Genomic DNA, 21,306 nt, shown 5'->3' with positions numbered 1-21,306 from the left:
AGCTGGCTTCGGAATTTCATTTGGAATTTTCTGCGCAATTTTCGTCCGAGTTTTCTTTGGAACTTGCTTCGGAACATCCTTCAAAAATCCATTCGGATTTATTTCTTTGGAATTTCCTTTTGAATTTGCTTTGGAATTTCTTTCGGGATTAGCTTTGGAATTTCGTTTAGAGCTACCTTCGGGATTTGATTTGGAATTTTCTACGTTATTTTCGTCGAAATTTACTTTGCAATTTGCTTCGGAATTTCTTCTGGAGTTTTCTTCGGAATTCCTTTTGGAGCTTCATGCTAAATTTGATTCGGAATTTGATTTGGAATTTCTTTTGAAGCTTTGAAATTATTTCGGAATTTTCTTCGGAAGTACCTCTATAATTTTCGTTTCCTCTGGAATTTTCTTCGGTATTTCCTTCGGAATTTTCTCTGGAATTTCCTTCGGTATTTCCTTCGGAATTTTCTCTGCAATTTCCTTCGGAATATCCTCTGGATTTACCTTCGGAATTTCCTTTGGAATTTCCTTCGCAATTTCCTCTGGAATTTCATTCGGAAATTACTTTGGAATTTCTTTCCGTATTTCCCCTAGAATATTCTTCGAAATTATCTCTGGAATTTCTTTAGGGATTTTCTCTGGAATTTTCTTCAGAATTTTCTTTAGAATTTCTTTCAGAATTTCCTCTGGAATTTCCTTCTGAATTTCCTCTAGAATTTCCTGCGAAATTTCCTCTGGAATTTCCTGAGAAATTTCGTCTGGAATTTCCTTCGGAACTTTCTCTGGAATTTCTTTCGGAATTTCCACTGGAATTTTCTTCGGAATTTCCACTGGAATTTCCTTCGTAATTCCCTCTGGAATTTCCGTTGGAATTTCCTTTGGAATTTCCTTCGGTATTTCCTCTAGAATTTCCTTCAGAATTTTCTGTAGAATTTCCTTCGGAATTCGCAAAACTAAATTGGAAAGGTCACGAGGCTCAATGCTTGATCTCTGAGATGAGTGCATCTGAAATCACGAAGTAGCAAGCGGATTTTGTATGAGACGAGGACTCCGAACTGGTTCAGCTTAGTGAAGTGTTGCATTCCGAATGAAAATCACGCAAAACTTTTCAAAAAGACCTTTCTAACAATGAGAGGCTTTCTAGAAAACTCTTTTGTTGTTAACTAAGTTACCTTTACATTTTTCGTCGAACATTACGCAAATATTATGTAGTAGTCCACACCATAATCTTTCGGTATGTAGATATTAAGGTTGAAATTTTTACAATGATACCATAATTAAAGAAAGTGGACGAGACTTTTTCGAGAAATCATGGTTTCAAACTATACGAAAAATGATGCACCCTTATGGAAAATAATAGAAACTCCCTAATAAAATATGTTAACAGTATCCTACGATGATGTCGCATATCAAATGGAACTAGAGGCGCATGAATTCAGAGGAATTTAAAGCCTCTCTAAACAAAAATATCACGAATCTAATGAAGGAAATGCCCTACGATGATGAAAGAGGTGATAAAATACTATTGTTTTTAATATCCCATTCAAATTATGATTTTTCGACAGAAAAGCCCACCCGAATGGAAAATAAGTGAACCACCCTAATAAAATACCACATATTAAATGTAGAAAATGGCTTACGATAATGTGAGAGATGTTCCAATACTATTGTCTTCAATATTCAATTAAAATTCTATTTTTTATTTTTTTTTTTTATTTTTCAACAAAAAGGACCACTCTAATGCAAAGTAAATGAACCACCCTAATGAAATATCACATATCATATGCTTTCAGTGGCCAATATATGTATAATATATATGCCAGGATATGTTTCAATACTATTGCCTTGAATTTCTCAGCAATTGAATTCAAATCGTTCATTTCAAATTCAATTCACTCCCCCAACTCAAAAATTTACTAAGTCCCAAAAGGTCGATTTTTTCAAAAAAAAATTTTTTACAAATAACACCAGATCTCGACGTTTCATGCATTTCTAAGACATCTGGCATCAAAAAAAAAATTTCGATTTCGGAAATTTCATGTACCCCCCCTTTGGAGATTTTTCATGGGTCAAAAAAGCCAAACTTTGACCGCTTTGGGGGTCCACTTAATGAAGTCCGATTGAGCTCAAATTTTGCATGGGGACTTTTTTCGAGGAGACAAAACTTTTGAGCCCTACCTTTTTTTGAATTTCGAAAAATCGATTTTCATTGGCACCCTATTCTATACCTACCTGTTTGGACGTCTTTCGAAGTTACATCAGTAAAACAAGTGACTGTTGTAATAGTTCAATGTACTTTATTATGTTCCGGTACGTTCAACGGACGAGCACACGACGCTATTCTTTAAGTAGTTCACCAATCTTCACAACAATCTATCGAGTTTGCTCAGAACTGATGGAAAATGTCAAAAACGAATAAAAAAAAATTAACCGAGTAAAATAAAATCTAATCTCGAATCCGAACTTGTCGTATAAAAATTGAGAAGAAATCACATGCCAAAATTTCAATCACAAAATTTTCCTGCATTCATTGGTAGTAACTACAGCTTTTAACGTCGCTTTTTTACAAACGGAGCAAACCCGACACAATTCATCCCCTAAACAATGGCTGAGGATCCATGATGTATTATTTCGGTCTAATTATTGCGTGCAATTCCTACTTTCTGCTCTACTATTAACGGATGACAATTTTACCGGTTTAGGGTGGTGAACGATTATTAGGTATAATGGATGTAACAATCATATTGGTTTTATAAGATTTATGAATCGTGGGCTTGTAACGGATTTCAGTTGCTTCACGTTCGGTTCACTGGCGGCTCTGTGCTCAGCTGTATAAAAATCGTACCGTCATAGCAAATAATTTAATAGTCCTACACTCGATCACATGGGTTGAGTCTGAAATCTGCAATTTGACGGCATTACGATGTATTACAAGCTAATAGAATAAAGGTACGATGTGTCCGAAAACGATATTACTTGACAACACATTTTAAATTCTATGATTCGAAGATATTTTGTTGAAGCAATTCACATATTATAAATTTTGTCCCTAAAAAATCTTCTAATTTTGATCATAGATCATAGCAAAACTTTTATCAGTAAATATGAAAATTTACAGCACTTGACAGAATAAAGTACGCAGTGATCGTTTTTCCACCAAAAAATGTCAGGTTATTTTCAAACATGAAATAGAACAATATCAAATTTACAATGATGATGATATGATACCATTTCTTTAAAATCGTAAGTGCAGAATTGATTTTCATTTTTTTCGTTAATAACGGTTTCAGACACACCGTGAGAGTTGAAGTTATACACTCACCAGAAGCTAACTAGCTCGGCACATGGCCTGATCCGGGGCCAACGAGTCGAACGGATCGGATTGCATTCGGTTCTGATTCTCATTGACCGTCCCATCGACGACGTCTAACCGGTGTTTGACCGGGATTTCCTCTCGCATTTGCGGCGACCACAAACGGACCTCATGGTCGATCCCGCTCGTTGCCAGCAGACACTCGTACGGGTGGGGTTGCACACAGTTCACAATCAGTTCGTCCGCTTGGTAGATGGCCGAAATCATACCGCTGTCACGTTCCCAAACGAAGAAGTTTCCATCGTCCGAGCTGAAAGGCGGGAAAGTTATCTGGGCCATTCAAAAAATATAAAATTGAAAGCATACCCAGCCACAATGTAGTTTGCATCTCCGAAGTAGTTCGCTTCCTTGATGTCGGTCTTCGTATTTAAATGTCCGACAAATCGGTCCTGATAGTCGAGTGCAGCTGCACGCCAAGTCTGAAAGTGAAAGCATATGTTGAATAACCTGAATCATCTCCCTGAACAGTGCTGGTAGTGATAAAGTATCTTCAAAAGAGGACCTGATGTATGAAACCAAATACAAACCAAAAGAATCCGATCATACATTTCACTAGATATTTCTTAGTTTTTTTTCGTTTTTAATTTCTAGTGACATTACAAGTACCGTAAAGTGCCCTAATTCAGCGCATTGCCTAATTCCGCGCATTTCATACAAAATTATTTACATATGGAAATACACATTAATACTGCAGCAACTTTTAACGCCATTTGATGCTACTTTGATTTAGAATAAGTTTGAATCACAAATAAAAGCAAATAGAGCGGTTTGTCGCGGCGTAAAAAAATAATCAATGGAGGCCCGTCTGAGTAGACGCCATTTTTTCTATTTCCTTAGCGTCCGTGCTAAGACTGTAGGATACAAACAAACGTGATTTCTATATTGAAAATGTGTTATTCTTTATGCAATATTCTATGAAACTACTTGCTACAGATGTGTTTCATGATGCTTCTATGAAATCTTATCAAATATTAGCATTATTATTAAGATTTATCCCAAAAAGTATTGCGCGGCATTAGGGCACGTCATTTTTCATAAGTCCCTAATTCCGCGCACTGCTATTTACAGAACAACAAACAAGTAAAACATGCTCTATTGGTCTTCACAGCTGAATATTTATCTGAGGAAGTATTTTCATGCATAAATACGTTTCGCAAACAACCGGAATACCGGGAAAGCCCACTTACAGAAAACTAGCGGCCGTTCAGAAACCACGTGGTGGGAGGAAAAGTTTGTCCAAAACCAAGGTCCATAAACATTTGTTATTGTATGAACAGTGCAGAATACGAATATACAGACTTAAACTATTTTACAGGAACCGTGAAATTCAACGTAATCCCAACAGCTGAAAATTTTGGTGAAATAAATTAATGGAGTACGGTAAATTTTTACAGTTTTCGGTAAAATTTCACCGCAATCCGTTGAATTTCGACGGAATTACGGTGTTTTATTTTACCGAACTGATCAGCTGTTGAGATTACGGTGAAATTCACGGATTACGGTAAAATAATTTAAGTGTGTAGAGGTAGTCGGGGCGATTTCGCCAAACTGCATATTTTTTTTGAAATTTCTTCTGGAATAACATGCAACCCCAAAACTGACAAGGAAAAGGAAAAAAATATCAACGTCTCCGCAGTCGTGAAACGTCCAAATGCTGAAAAATTTAAAAGTATTGTATTCAAAATAAACTGTTATAAAAACCTCAGTGTTCGGAGCAGTTTTTCCAAAGCTGCTGATAAATCTAAACACAAGACTATAGTTATTTCAAATGTCTGCAACTTTTTCTGGCATAAAATTTCACTTCAAAGGCTTTTTATGTTTCGGTGTGATGCAATCGCAATTGCATATTTGCTGGGATGTTCATGTGAGGGTTTGCGCATGATTGATACAAACACAGAGGAATATGTAAAAAACTCACCAATGACAGAATAAGAAGACCGTCTTCGCGAGTCTCGTCTCAGGAAAAGACTATAACAAATGTTTATCCTTATTTCATGTGATAGTCAAAAAATTATAAAAAAGTCTACGTTACGGCTCATACAAAACTTTTTTTTTTTTCATACAAAAAGTGTTGTGGAGGGGGTAGGGGGTTGAAAATGTTCAATTTCAGCGTTACGTTATGAATGGATGCTGCCTTATACAAAATTAATGGTTATTTGATTGTTTTGCAAGTGCGCGGAATTAGGCATTCTTCTGCGCGGAATATGGAAAAGCGTTAAAAAAATGCGCGGAATTAAGCAATTTCAACGAGTGAACTATTTCAAAAAAATCACAACTGTAACGTGTGAATACAGTCTAGTTTATATTTTTGCCATAATTTAAAACAGATTTGCTAGCGATCCACCCATAAAGCTTTTTTGTTGATGCAATACTAATTTTTAATTAAGCATTTGAAATGTTTTATTCGTTACCTGCGCTGAATTACGGCACTTTACGGTACCTACCGTAAATACCGCTGATCGGATTATTTTTTTAAACTCTACCGATGTTATTATTATCTATTACACTGCGGAACACGTTTCTGTCTCAAGCACCAAAATACCGCTATTCTCTCAAATAAGAGTTGCTGAATCCATTGCCGTTTTCAAAAAATATCAGAGCACGTCTAGTTTTTGAGATATTGTCTGTTAAAAATGCAAAAAATGACTATTTTAGACAACTTGCATGCAAGTTAGACAGCTTGTAAGTTAATTTATTGGCTTAATTTGCCACAGAATTCAAACTTTATGTGTATAACAATACTTATCGGCAATGTTTATAATACTTTCGATGCGGAAAAGTTTTTTTTTATGTATTGTATTTTCCCATATAAGAGAAACGACGCATTTTGTATGGAGACAGCAAGCATGTCGAAAAAATCGGTTTAATCCAAATTTAATCGCGAAATTTCAATCAAATTTAATCCAAAATGAAAGTTTAAGTGCAAAAAAGCATGTTTAGTGGATTAGATCACAAAAAAAAAGTTTGATAAATTATACTTTAAATTTTATGTAAACATCAATAAAACCAGTCTTTTATACAACTTTGGCGACCTGTAGCTAAGAATTGTGACGTGCTGGAACATTTCTGAAAATGGCATCAGATTCAGCAACCCCAAATCAGACACACCAGACACATAATTTGATCCTTGAGACACGCAAAAATGTCATTTTTGTTACGCTGTGTTACCATACCAAAATGGAATGTATACAGTGGAATATATATAATTTTAATTCATACATTTTTTAGAAAAAATAATTTACGGGTGGTACATATGAGTTTAATGTGACAGATCGTAAAGTGCTTCTTCCCGAGCAGAAGAAAATAACTACTGAATATCAAATTGAGGTATTCCATACCAGATATTTTCCAATACTTACAATCTCAATGAGGCATGAATGACCCCTGCATAAGAGGTAAAATACCTCAAAAAATACCTTCTGCATATTCTACTAATACCAAGCTGATAATTAGATTTGGTATTGTAATACCTAAATAATACTTGATGGATTTTCATATAAAAAATGATTTTTTTAATAATAGTTCAATAACTCCAGCAGTCCTCAATACCTATCGAATACCATAATGAAGTATTTTTAATTGTTTAAATTTTTTTCCAATACCATTATAATACCAAAATTAGGTATTAACAACTAACCAATACCTAATTATGGTATGATACCGAAATATGGTATGCATAAGTTATTGCGAGTTATTCTTTCCTTCTCGGGTTGGCTGTCATGCTCAGGCATCAAAATTATCAGATAGACGATGATACTATCATCTATCTGATAGACAACTGATACTATCAGTTCAGCCAGATGATACTATCACTTCTTGTCTATCTCTGATAGTATCACTGAGAGAACGGTTTCTATCAGAGATAGAGGATAGAGAGATAGTATCCCTATCCCAAAAATTTCTCATCATGATACTATCAGAACAACATCTCTCAATAAATAATGATAGAGGTTCTATCTCTATCAATTGATAATATTATAGAATAAAAATTGTTGGACTATGGGCATAGAAAATTAACTAAATTCCATATTTAGCGGCTTCAGGAGTGTAAGAATTGTTAGAAACCCATGCAATATGGGTATTTTCGGAACGGGCGCGACGAGGGTATGACGGAAATCGATGTCCGACGCCATTTTGAAATCCAAGATGGCGGCCTCCGGATTAGTGAAATCATTGGAAACCCATGCATTACAGATATGTCCCGTTTTTTCTGCCCCATGCTGCATTTAGGATTGACAAAATCGGGAAAGAGCTAAAATCGGGATAATTTTTTTCAACGGGTTTCAAGTTTTATATTAACTTAAGAACTTAGTTTTATGATTTTGTTTAAATAAACATTGTTTTTTTACTTCCATTTTCTATGTACCGTCATCCAAGGTAATATTGACAAGTTTCTCGGATAATTATTAAAAATTTCATATTTGAAAAATTCGATCTTTAGGTGATTGTTTTGACGTAGCCAAAGTCATAATTGACTTTATGCACCCAATATTGCCAGTATAGACGTGTTTAGTCTAATTAAAATAAATATAAATTTGAGGCTGACAAAATCGGGAACAAAGGATGCTAATATCGGGTCAAAAAGGGTGCTTAAATCGGGGTAGATAAAATCTTGGATTTCAAAATGGCGTCGGACATCGATTTTCGTCATCCCCTCGTTGCGCCCGTTCCGAAAATACCCATATTGCATGGGTATCCAATGATTTTACTTATCCGGAGGCCGCCATCTTGGATTTCAAAATGGCATCGGACATCGATTTTCGTCATCCCTTCGTCATGCCCGTTCCGAAAATACCCATAATGCATGGGTTTCCAATGGGTTCACTAATCCGGATGCCGCCATCTTGGATTTCCTTATGGCGTCGGACATCGATTTTCGTCATCCCCTTGTCGTGCCCGTCCCAAAAATACCCAAATTGCATGGGTTTCCAATGATTTTACTTATCCGGAGGCCGCCATCTTGGATTTCAAAATGGCGTCGGACATCGATTTTCGTCATCCCTTCGTCGTGCCCGTTCCGAAAATACCCATGTTGCATGGGTATCCAATGATTTTACTTATCCGGAGGCCGCCATCTTGGATTTCAAAATGGCGTCGGACATCGATTTTCGTCATCCCTTCGTCGCGCCCGTTCCGAAAATACCCATATTGCATGGGTTTCCAATAATTTTACTTATCCGGATGCCGCCATCTTGGATTTCAAAATGGCGTCGGACATCGATTTTCGTCATCCCCTCGTTGCGCCCGTTCCGAAAATACCCATGTTGCATGGGTATCCAATGATTTCACTAATCCGGAGGCCGCCATCTTGGATTTCAAAATTGCGCCGGACATCGATTTTCGTCATCCCCTCATTGCGCCCATTCCGAAAATACCCATGAGAACATTCTTTAAGTTATTTCTATTAGCTCTTTCCCATTATGCGCAAGATTTTCGTTTCGCTTTGTTTCAATGATAGGATAGATAGGGATAGCTATGGAAATTTGCTGATAGTATCTTTTTCCCCAAAGATAGATGATAAAGATATGCTTGATCCATCAGTGATGAAAAAATGCTGATAGTATCTCCATCCGTCTATCAATTGATAGAGATAATATAGTCTATCTTCTATCCATCATTTTTCAAGAAGTGATAGTATCCCTATCACTACCCATAGGGATAGTATCATTTGATAGTATCAAAAGATAGACGTGATAATGATAAATGATAGGGATAAATTTGAAGCCTGGATGCTTAACATGTTGTCGTATAATTGTACAAAGATAATAACCAGCTAATCAAAGCAAATGAATTCTAACTAGTGCTATATATGACCTCACACATAGGATGAGCAGTGAATGGCGTCATAAACTTGTGTCATTGTCATACATATTTTTCGGAAACAATAAACATTTTTCACATATTACCTACTTGTTCCTACAAAATATAGTGATTTATCTTGCATCTAACGCAAAAAGTTGTGAAAATTTAGAATAACGGATTTTTGACAGAATTCAAAATGAGCGGTGAATGGCGCCCTTGTGGTATTACTGTACCTATGTATTTATTCATGATTTTAATCAGCAATGACTATTACCACACAGTTCAGGTGTTTGTCCAATATTCGAGTTCATTTAGTGATTCTTTTTCGAGCTTCATAACGTAATTTGGCATAAAGCCGTTTGGCATAAAATAGTTTGGCATAAAAGTAATTTGACATAATGGACTTTTGACATAACCATTGAAAACTGAGATGAGAACAAGTTTTTTTTTATGGATAGTACACACTTTCCTATTTCCGCGATTGTTTTATATGTGCGCAACATTGAAAATCAGAAAATGCTGCTATATTTTGAGCACTGTAATTGCTAGCATTTTCATCTGTGATTTTTTCCTTCTTTTGATTATAAGCTGTTTTTTCTAATATTTTTGTCAAACTAGCGGTTTGCATTGTAATACTACTAACATTTTCATTGACAATTTGCACTTCTTTTGAGCATAAACTGTTAGCATTTTCATCGATGATTTTCTCTTTTTTCAACACAAGCTGTATTTTTAAGTAGCAATATTATAAGAGTCGTGGTGTGCATTTCAACTCACTAACATCTTTGATTCGTTTGAGTATAGGCTTCCAACATTTGCAGCTTCATTTCGAAATCCAGTACAATCCCTGTTTGACGACTTGCATTGCAAAAGTTATTTCAACACTTTCTTTTCCACAGCTTTATTCGATTTTAAAAAAGTGCTTAAACAAAAGTTGTTTCAAATAAGCTATATTATCCAAAATCACTTTAACAAAAATTTATTGTTTTTCAATAGCTAGTTGATTGTTTTTTAATTTCCTTTGTTTTATGCCAAACGACAATTATGCGAAATGACCTTTATGCCATATGGCTTTATGCCAAATGACTTTATGACAAACGGAGAAGGGAGGGGGCATCATAAACACAACCCGACATTTTCCAAAGAAACCCTATAATTTACTCCGGGAATTCGATAATAGATTTTCAAAGAAATTTCTCGGAGACATTCGTTTAGGACAGCTATGAGAACTCGACCAAAAATTTCCTTAGAAATGTCTCAGGGGTTTCTCAGGATTTAATCCAAAATTTTCGCTAAAATTTTAACATTACAAACAGATTACAAACAGGAACTTCTTTAAAAGTACCTTCAAAAATAACTCCAGAGATTCCTCGTAAGATGCCTTCAGGTATTCATCGAGATTTTTTTAAAGAACAAAATTCTCCAACGAAGTCCTTATGCCTAGTACGCTATTCCGTTAAAAAAAATTCAAATTTCTTCAACAGGATTGGTCAAGGGATTTTTTTCATATTAAAATTTCTTCAGCAGAATTGGTCAAGATATTTTCTACGTATAGCTTCATTTGGAATGACATTTCTTTTCTACTGTGTACTGCGATCAAAGAAAAAGGCAAGAAATTTCCCACGCAACGAGATAGCCGATTACTTTTCTTTTCAAGTCCATAGTATCCATTAAATAATTCATCCAGGAATTATTCCAGGGATGTTTTGAAGGAAAATTCAAGGATTCTTTTTAGAAATTATTGGAAAAAATCCTTAACAAGTCTATAGACATTACTGAAGCAAATCTTAAAGTTAACTATGAACACTCTACTGTAGATATCGCTAATAAACTTCTGTAAGGATCTCTGAAACACTCTCTCCTGGACTCTTGAGGAGCTCTTGGTGGATTATCTAGATAAATTGCTACGATCATTATTTAAAAACAATAAAGAAAATTATAAAGAAATGATCGGAGAAATAACTGGAATGATATCTGGCGTATTTGCAGGTATGAAACCTTAAAATCCGTTAGAATAATAACTTAAAAAATACTCGAAAAATGTATGGAAGAACTGCAGGAATTGTTGCAGAATTTCCTGAAAAAAAATCTAGAATAACCCTTGGTGGATTATTCTGGGAGAACTCCTGTAGAAATCTTTGGCATTTCTCGTAGCTTAGGAGTAACAATATCTGTAGAATCGTATTAATCTGTAGAATTCGTATTAATCTGTAGAATCGACACGAAAGGATTTCTAAAGGTTTCTCGGGAGCCTGTAGAACTTCGCAACTTTGCATTCATTACAAACAGAAAATGAAAAAAGTTATTTTAGAGCCTATTTTGGTTTTTGATTATTGAAGGTTTTTGGTTATTGAGGAATTGACATAGCATAATTGATGACCGTACAATTCGTAGTTACTACTCCGTGATTGACCAGAATAATCGAAGTTGCACAAGGAATCAACAGATGTAGATTAGGAGTAGCTTTCCATCTTCAATGTACACTTTCGAGAGCACCAAAAGTCAATAACAGCACCGGTCACGTCCTTACGGTGATCGGAGAAGGGAACGAATGTGTGACATCCATTGTTACTAGAGACCAAGATCACCTCTGCACCTTCATGGTTGTCATGGAAAGGAGTTTTGTTAGTGAGGAGAGATCATAGCTGCATGATCAGCATTCACCTTGGTAAGTGATGCGATCAATACAACATCAGTTCAACAAATAAACTATCAGTGCTCTAAAGACAACGAACGACGAACCATTCAAAGGTTATTGTTTATAATAATGATAAAAATAAAGTAAAAGTGAGGGTATGGGGTTTTTAATGTAATTGCAAAAGAGTCTATGTCGACACTTATAGTGACGAATTGTTCATATTATGTTAAATCATTTCATTGACGTAAAATTACTACCGCTGTCATGCTAAAAATGCGTTCCATAATATATTGTAGATTTAAAATAAAAGCCTGAAACGAGCTCACCAAATTGATCAATTATTTTTGATTGATAGCTGTAATGTAACAGGTACTTTAATCAGCATGCTCATTTCACAAAAGCAAAAAAATACCACTCCGGCAACGCGAAAACCTTAACTCGAACGCGTGCAAACTAAAACTATAAAAAAAACTTCACCAACGACGCAAAACTAAACAAGCATCTAGCACAAATCTAGAGAACCAAACAGCGGTTTGAGCTGAAAACTTGATCGATTGGCCATCACCATAGAGTGACCAATTGATCAAGCCTTCAGCCTGATCCGCTGTCCGGTTCTCCTATTGTGCTCCCGAAAATTTGAGGTTTGGCCTCGATGCATCTTCTGCTTGGACTTCAACAAAGCACGATAAAAACGTGTCAGATTAATTTCCAACAGATCCGTGCGGGCGCGCTGCCTACTGCGATCTCCCAAGATACATTGAGGAATTCTCCAGCTACTTTTCAAAAGGACCTATACAACAATGGGAGGATGGGCTCCAAAATTTTCGTGTAAAACATTTTTAAAAAAAATAATCAGTAATTTCTCCAGTGATGCCGCCAAATGTTTCTTATAGTTTTCTGCAACGATCAAGATTTCTTTGAAATTTGAAAATAAAAATTTCTCTGACCACACATTTAGATATATCTCCGGAGATTCCTTCAGGAAGTCTTCTTTAGAAATTATTTTTTTTGAGAAATTCCAGGAGAAAGCCCTCACATTCTTACAGAACGTTCTGAAAAGAACACGAAGAATTTCTAAAAGAAATTATATGGTACTCCCACAAGCACCTCTGAAAGAATACCAGAATTAAAGGATGTATTTGATTTTCTAGATTATTTGCTAAGACTACTATTGGAAAAATCAACAATTAGGAATTAGGGTAACTCGGTGTAATACGCCCCTTTTCATTTTCACGGAATTGAGGTTTCTTTAATACGTAAATATGATTACATATCTTAAATATTCACGAAAAAAATAAGTTGCGCATATATGTTCTTTAAGAAGTATAAACAATTAATAAAAATTTTAAAAATATCGAAAATCAGGTTTTTGTTTAAAGTTTTGCTTCTGATAAGCAAGCCTCAGGGTGGATGGAGCCCATTCTTTACTATTGTACCGGAAGACAAATGCTTATGGACCCTTCTAAGCTTACCATGTGGTGGAATTCTCCCTGAAAACATTTCTACAACGCTGTGAACCTTTTTTTTTCTATGGGAGGGGCATATTGCCCGGGTTATTTTGAAACGTAAACATTTGGACCGTTTACAAAAAAAACATCTTGTACGCTTTTTGAAGCAATCTGAAAAGAAAAAATTGCGCAGAACACAACCAACTAAATAGTGTTGCTTGAATTAAAAAAAACTTTAGAAGTGATGCATTTGCTACTGCGATTGAGCAGTTTTTTCTTAAGAGGGGCGTATTACACCTTTTTACCTAATTGCTGGTGCGAAACCATGAATGAACTTCAGAATTATTTCCTGAAGGAAATGCTAGAGGAATTCCAAGAGAGATTTCTGGAGAAAATTCAAAAGAATTTTTGGAGCATTTCAGAGGAGAATGAAATCTTGATGTAATCCATGAATGGCTGGAAGAATAACTGGGATTATCGAATCTATGACAAAAGGTTGAAAGCACAGAAGGTCGAAGGACAAAAGGTCGAAGAACAACAAAGTAGGGACAAAAAGTCGAAAATCTTTTTTCAAAGTAGGAAAAAACTCCCACCAAGTATATCATTTCCGACCTTTTGTCCTTTCTACCTTTAGTCCATAAACCAGGTTGTCGGGTACCAAAACTTTGCGAATTTTCTTTGAGAATCTCTTGTAGGAATCTTTGGAAGATCTACAAGAGTACCTAACAACTAGAGAAATCGATGGAAGAATTAATGGAAAAAATGTCAACAGTTAATCCAGCTTAATCACTTATGAATGGTAGTAACGTTGGATTTCCTGGAGCATATTTAGGAGGAAATTCTGGAGTAGTTCTTGGGAGAAATAGTAAGAATTTCTAGATGAATTTGATTTCAGAAGAAATCTACAACATAATCAGTAGAAGTATTTTTTATGTTTTTCCCCGATGAATCTGAGATAAATTCTGAAGAACCTTTGGAACAACAGCGTACGAGTCTCTGAAGTCTACGAAATATTGCATAATGATTCACTGCAAGAAGAAATGACTTTGAAGACCATTTGGTGGGAAAAGAGACTTTAGACAGTTTCCATTAAAAATAGAAACATTGAAAATAGAGGCCTTCCTTTGAAAACGGAAACTTGTTTGAGACTTGCTTTAAAATAGGGACCAAATCTCTAAAATGAGACCTGCCACCATCCCTGTCACTCCCTGCCCCCAATGTATCCTTACCAATTCATTCATCGAGTACTGATCCGCGTCCGATTCCTGAGGTCGTTCCCGTTGCCGCTGGCGTTGCTTTTCCAGTTCGGCCTCGATGTCCTTGTTGAGCATCAGAACGCCGTGATTTTTCGCATAGGACGGGAAGCGTTTGATCAGCTCGGCCAAACATTCCGAAGCGTCCTGCAACTGGCCCAGTTTGAGCAGAGCCCGAGCCAGCCGGAAGTGAGCTTTCACGTAGTGTGGATCCAGACGGAGAGCCCGCTGACAATCGCGTACTGCCGCGTACACGTCACCGAACCTGGAAAATATGATATCAATTGATGATGACTTCAATAGTTAACAGAACAATACGAACGAACCAATTTCGCTTCATGAGGGCCGTCGCCCGGTTCAGGTACAGTACGGAACAATCCTTCTCTTGCGCTTTCCGGATGGCCAACGTGTACTGCTGAATCGCCTGCAGATATTTTTCCTTTTCCAAGTTGGCATTGCCTTCCTTCTTCATGTGTTCCACTTCCGGTGGAAGTTTGTGTTTGATTTTCTCGCCATTCTTTACCGTTGTTCCGTTGGTTCCGTTGATCGGCTCGGTAAATTTCGGTAGTTTGAGGAACTGAAATTTAATTGAAATTATACTTTGCTCTTACGACGACGTCGAATGGTATCCTACCACAGGCTCCCGTGGATGGTTAAGATCGTACAGGTAGATTTGCTCTGAAGCCATATTCACCAGCAACTCAGAACCATCCGGGCTGAACGTGAGATAGGTGATGGCTTTCTGATTGAAGATGGAGTACACCGTGCCCTTGTTCCGACTGAGGTGCCCCGGACAGTAGTACTGGACACATCGTACGTTGTCCGTGTCATGTTCGTTTGGCTTCGAGTCTACCACGGTGCTGTACTGGAGGGTATAGAAATTTAAGTGACATTGTATTCTAATTCTGTAATTTGTAGCATTTGTCACCCCGCAGTTATGGATCAACTAAGGGTCATTTTACAGAACAAAATATGATTTAAAAACACGGTTAAGCTGTACAAAATAAAACTACCTCTCCGGCACTGCAGAATATACAGTGGCCCAATTTCATATTCGTACAGGATACTGTTTCCACATCAAGTTAGTAAAAAACTATTAAACTATAAAGTATTGAGCTACAAATACTTTATCCACATTGAAGGTAACAGGTTTCATCTATTAATTGCCAATCACAAAATGTTTCCATTTACATTCATCTTTGGATTAATAGAAAAGTATTGAATTAATGTCTAAAATTCACCCAATTCCATATTCGTACACCTACCAAAATTCATACGCACAACGTTCAAAACTAAATTTAAAAGCTCTATTTGATTACTGAAATGCTTTATTATGATGTTCAGATGTAGTGAAATACATTTGGACAATTTATAGTGGACATATATGAAATTTAGGTAGAGTTATGAGAAATGCCAGTTTTCCAATGATTTTTGCTATTAAATCCTATAATTCGAACAATAACGTTTATTTTGTCATTGGATCCAATCTATAGATTATACTCGTAAGCTCTGATAGAAATTTAGTTGAAATATATATAGTTTACAGAAATCATAAACAGTTTTTATCCCTTTTGAGTTCAGAAAATTGTTGTGCCATAATTTCAAAACTCTTCTAAAATGATATTTTTAATCAATGTAAACCAAATTTTCATTCTAAACAACAGGTAAATGTTAATTTTGAATTTGTCTGTAAAAATAATTTGAACTACGAACTTCGTTGTACAATAAAGTACCCTAAACTACGCTGTACATACCTCCACATAATTGATGTCATCGTAATATTTAATTATCTTTGAAATAATATTCAAATTATATTCAAAATAGCACCCTATTTTGCAATTTATTGATTTTATAAGAAAAATACAAAATAACTTGAATGAGCAGAGAGCATTGATATACTATTTAATAGAATATATCATGTTGTTTTCATCATTTTAAAAAACGTTTGTGTTGCTGTTATGGCAATAATATTTATTCTTTAAATCTCTATAATTATGTTTGGTGGTAAAATGTAAATTAAAAATGATAATTACGCAATGTTTTGATAGGGACATTAACTATGGATTATGTATATACAATTAGGAGCCAAACATAAAGAAATTGACTAACATTTTTGGTTTTGGATTTGTTATAAATGTTATACTACCTAAGATTCAAAAGTATAAGTTGTCGATATCCACTCCTAGCTACTCTAAAACTGATTATAATTTTTGAAACTTGTGCAATAGTGCAATATTCGCACTTATCATTCTTAAGGAAGTGATGTTGAAAAAACATGCAATTTATTGTTCGACTTACCGAATATTTTAGCAAAAAACATGGAAAAACTGGTATTTTTTTTAAATTTACTTAAGTTTCAAATATGTCCGCTTTTAAATTTTCCAAATGTATTCTACTGCATCTGAACAACACAACGAAGAGCTTAAGTAATCATCTAGTCCATTAAAAATTAGTTTTGAATGCTGTATATATCTTTTTTGTTAGGTGTACGAATATGGAATTGGAATTGGAAACATTTAAGCAAATGAATACAGTTTGTCATTGCCAAACAATAGATGACACCTATAACCTTCATTATTGATAAAGTATATCGAAGTCCATGCACCATTTAATAGATTTATACCAACTTGATATGAAAACAGTGCCCCGTACGAAAATGACATTGAGTCACTGTAGTTGTTTTTAAGGATACACCTCAAAATTCCCAGTTATTTACGAAATAGTTTCGATTTTGATGGAAATTTCAAACGATGTCATGTTCACCCCACAGATGTGGATCAATGGGAGAGATGGATCCTTATTATGGATCAAATCGAATCATATTATGGATCAAAATACTATAACAGCAATAAATCTACGAAGTACGCGAATGGTGTGCTACTGAAAGCAGCACGAGTCACGAGCGAAACAAGTCGCTCTCACCCCGAGTGACGTGAGACGACTAATGTTAATCAAATGGGAGCGAGTCGACAATTGTCACCTCATTCGTTTCGTCTCACCTCACACGCCGCGCAGAATAAGCACAAATGACACAAAATCAATATAATAACATCAATTATCAAGCATCGGTGGTTCAGTGGTAGAATGCTCGCCTGCCACGCGGGCGGCCCGGGTTCGATTCCCGGCCGATGCAACTTTCTTTTTTAATTGTGATTAATCTGGTTATGTTTTGGCTTCCAGCGCGACAAGCGGAAGGTGTTATAAGGGTATTATAATAACTTTTACTTGACCAATTTAAAAAAATTCTCCCCGACGGGGAATCGAACCCCGGTCTCCCGCGTGACAGGCGGGGATACTGACCTCTATACTATCGAGGATGTGTAGTGGGATGATTTAGCACAAACATGATCCGAATGTCATCATATTTGTTTGTAGTCTGTGGCATACATTTACTGAATATTATTATAGTCGACTCTCCACAACCCGATTTTTTATAACTCGATGGATTTTAAGATCCCTTCAAGTTTCCATATATCATGCTCTCCATAAGTCGATATTTCCATAACTCGATATCTCCATTCGACGATGGAAAGTGAGAATAATATTGCTTTTTTACAGTAGTGATTAGAAATGTATTGGAAATACAGAAAGTTGTTCCTTTGATTTTGATATTTTTTGTATTGATATATTCCATAACTAGTTAATTCTATAAGTCGATGGTCCCTTGAATATCGAGTTATGGAGAATCGACTGTATTAACATTATTGAGTTGTCTGTTGTGTCCCCCACTAGATTTTCTCAACAATGTTTATCACAGTGGAACAAAATGAACATTTTGCGTGTGCCAAAGATTAGATTTTGTTTTTCTAGTAAATTTAAATTGTGAATCCAACGTCCCTTTTAAAATGTTCCAGCACATCACATATTCGGCCGAATATTCGTTTGGTTGAATATTCCTATTATTCGGTATTCAACCAAAACCCGAACAGTAATATTCTGTACATCCCTACTAACGATCATGCAAAAATAAACTTTAACGTTCATATGAGACATCATTTGGTGACAATTGCACACTTCTATATCAATCAAATCGAATGTTTCAACTTGCTATAAGACTCCATACAATATTCGTCGATTCTTTTGGGGTGTTTGGGGGACCACTAACTTTTGGTACAATTTTAATGTTGTTTTCTGATATAACCTCTGAACCACTTTTCCGTAATAAGCCAGAATAATACAGAACGCGAGGACTTTTGATCTAACGACAAGAGCAATTTCTGATTCTATTTATATTACAGCTATTATGTATAGCTTGCTAGACCATGTAATTTTTAGCAAATTTTGGTAATCTTTTTTTTTTAATGATCGTCAATTTTCCCTCATTGATGTGCAGTACAAAATGCAAGACCTGGAAGCTGTTTGAAGTAAGTCTGCTTTAACGTTTGTTTCGTCATCCATTCATTGCAGTTGAAGTTTTGTTAGCAATTTGTCTTATATCGTCCCCTTCATACTACAACTAGATAACTCGAAAATCAAAATTTTGAGATGTGCAACTTTGAAAGTATGACCGTTTAAGGTGATGGTTAATCGCAGAGATTATGATTGAAAAATAATCTTTAACTTGTATATTTTGAATCACACGCTTAAGACCTGTGGATATTTTGCAGATCTAATTAAGAAAACTGTTTTGACAAATTGAAGTCAAAAATTTAAAATTTCGAGTTATCTAGTTGTAGCATCAAGGGGACGATGTGAAACTATATAAACTATAGTTTACGTGCTTCCGTTTTTCCAGTTGCTTCTTGGTTCCGTTACTATTCGGGACTTCATTACCTAGAACGACTTACATCATAACTTTTAAGACGTGAGAAAACGACTTTCGACTTCTGCTATATTTTGGATAGAGCAGGTTTGGATTTTACTTATTTTATCCTAAGCACTGCACTTCGCTATAATTTGCAGTTTTAGTTCTGCTTCCCACGAAATCCAGGTTTTCGGTCAACCTTCAGTCTATCCTGGAAGCGTTTCAAATCGCTGGGTACTGGAGAGTGAGGAATTTTAAACGGCTTTGTTATGCCACGATGCTACATAGACGGATACTCTCGCTTTTATGCAAAATACATTTGACCGTAGTTTTCAAAATTACAATATGTGAGTGAGAAGATTTTGCACAAAAGTGAGAGAATCCGTCTATGTAGCACTGAACCACTGTATTTCTAAATGTCCATACATACAATGATCGTTCGTAACTGGTATTGGTTTTGACTACATTATGACAAAATGAAAAGATTTAGCTAAAACTCGTGGCTAGATTTTGCTGTGCGCATAGCTTATTTTTTCAAAACATCAATACTTTTTCCAAATTCGAAAGCAACATAAACTTTGTAGATTAATATTCTTTATCACATTGGAAACTGATTTCTGTACTAAATTGAACACATAAATCAGCATATAAGTTGGTAAACATGAATACAAATTAATTGAAACCGATTTAAATAGTAGTTTACGCAACAAGTTGCAGAATGATGATTTTTACAGCACGAGTCGTAAATTTATCTAACGAGGCTTGCCGAGTTGGATAATTACGACGAGTGCTGAAAAAATCGAGTTCTGCAACGGGTTGCGTACAACATTTTTTTGCATTTTTGTAGAAGACCACTTGAGGGTACCAGAAACCATATCAGAATGCATTCACCATTATTTTACAATGTTGTGTAATGATTTTTTTTTTGCAATTTCTCATCGTAATAGGCTGATTTTCATCACGCCAATCTGTCATGAAACGGCCTACTTTCCTGCACTGAAGTACTCCGTGCGGGAATAGTCATTACACAACTGAAACCAGTGCTGTAATGATTCATTACGCAGCGCTTTCTCATTACGCAACTGTTTTGAGTTGCGTAATGAATCATTACACAACAATTTTTCAGAAATTGTAAAATGATGGTGAATGCATTCTGATATAATTTCTGATACCCTCAAGTGGTCTTCTACGAAATTGCAAAAAATGTTGTACGTACCGTCGTTGGGGGTGACAATGGGTCAAAAAGGGATATGTGCGATTTATTTTTTGAATAACTATCGCAATTTAACTCCAATAAACTTCAAATTTGGTGTGTATGTACTTTAATGGTACATTAACAACTGTTCAAAAAATTAAAGACAAATATTTATTCACAGCGGCACCACAAGTGAATGAAAAATGACCCAATCTCACCCCATAGAGGGGGTGACATTGGGTCACTGTAATTGAAATAACTTGTTTTTGAGAATATGATTTCAAAACCATTCACAACTGAAAAATATTGATAAAAAACGATGCAAGCAAGACAAAAAGATATTTAAGATGTTTCACAAGTATGATAAACCCACTTAAATGAACGATTATACTGAAAATTGAAGAGCTATGAGAAAAATATGTAAACTCAACATTTATCGTCAAGTTTACATAAATTTTCTTGGTGTTTCCCTCAAATTGTCTTCAAAGTCTCATCCCTATTGCTATAAAGCCCATTCAGTTTCGCCAAAGATGTACTGAAACAGTGATTATTTTAAACCTTCGCAAATAGTTAAATTTCGGTGCGACATTCCACGATCAATAAATTTCAGTCAGAAGTTGACGTCATAATCCCAGTATTTCAGTCAAATTTAGAAAAAAAAACACCCTTTTGATAAAAAATTACGATGTTGCTGCGCACGAAACACAGTTGCTGGTTTGAGAAGTTGTCAAAATGCGTTGTATTGTTATTCAATGCACGGAATACTCAAGTAGACTTGTTTGATGTTTCAGAGATGCTGTATTTAGAAAGAATAAACACATCTTAATGAAAAAAGAGAACACCCGGCACCGTAAAATGTCAAAAAAGT

At 35.6% G+C, this 21,306-nt stretch overlaps 1 protein-coding gene and 2 non-coding genes across 5 annotated transcripts in view; 1 reads left to right on the top strand and 2 right to left on the bottom strand.

The window, feature by feature from the left end:
* Positions 1 to 2,260: 2,260 nt before the first annotated feature.
* LOC5563582 (WD and tetratricopeptide repeats protein 1) overlaps positions 2,261 to 21,306 on the bottom strand; it is a 29,925-nt gene continuing 10,879 nt past the window's right edge. For all 3 annotated transcript variants that reach the window (XM_021849149.1, XM_021849150.1, XM_021849151.1), the window contains exons 3-8: positions 15,134 to 15,364; positions 14,826 to 15,076; positions 14,476 to 14,764; positions 3,665 to 3,777; positions 3,308 to 3,608; positions 2,261 to 2,887 (exon numbers count right to left, since the gene is read on the bottom strand). In XM_021849149.1, the coding sequence (XP_021704841.1) occupies positions 3,314 to 3,608; positions 3,665 to 3,777; positions 14,476 to 14,764; positions 14,826 to 15,076; positions 15,134 to 15,364 (1,179 nt within the window). In that variant the 3' untranslated portion in view covers positions 2,261 to 2,887; positions 3,308 to 3,313. The remainder of the gene's footprint in view (positions 2,888 to 3,307; positions 3,609 to 3,664; positions 3,778 to 14,475; positions 14,765 to 14,825; positions 15,077 to 15,133; positions 15,365 to 21,306) is intronic.
* On the top strand, positions 17,562 to 17,632 carry Trnag-gcc. Its single transcript has one exon. It is a non-coding gene; the product is annotated as a tRNA-Gly (tRNA).
* Trnad-guc lies at positions 17,745 to 17,816 on the bottom strand. Its single transcript has one exon. It is a non-coding gene; the product is annotated as a tRNA-Asp (tRNA).

This window comes from Aedes aegypti, chromosome 3, assembly GCF_002204515.2.
Source record: "Aedes aegypti strain LVP_AGWG chromosome 3, AaegL5.0 Primary Assembly, whole genome shotgun sequence".
NCBI lineage: Eukaryota > Metazoa > Arthropoda > Insecta > Diptera > Culicidae > Aedes > Aedes aegypti.
Note: the sequence above shows the minus strand (reverse complement) of the source record. Positions and strands in the feature narration are given on the sequence as shown.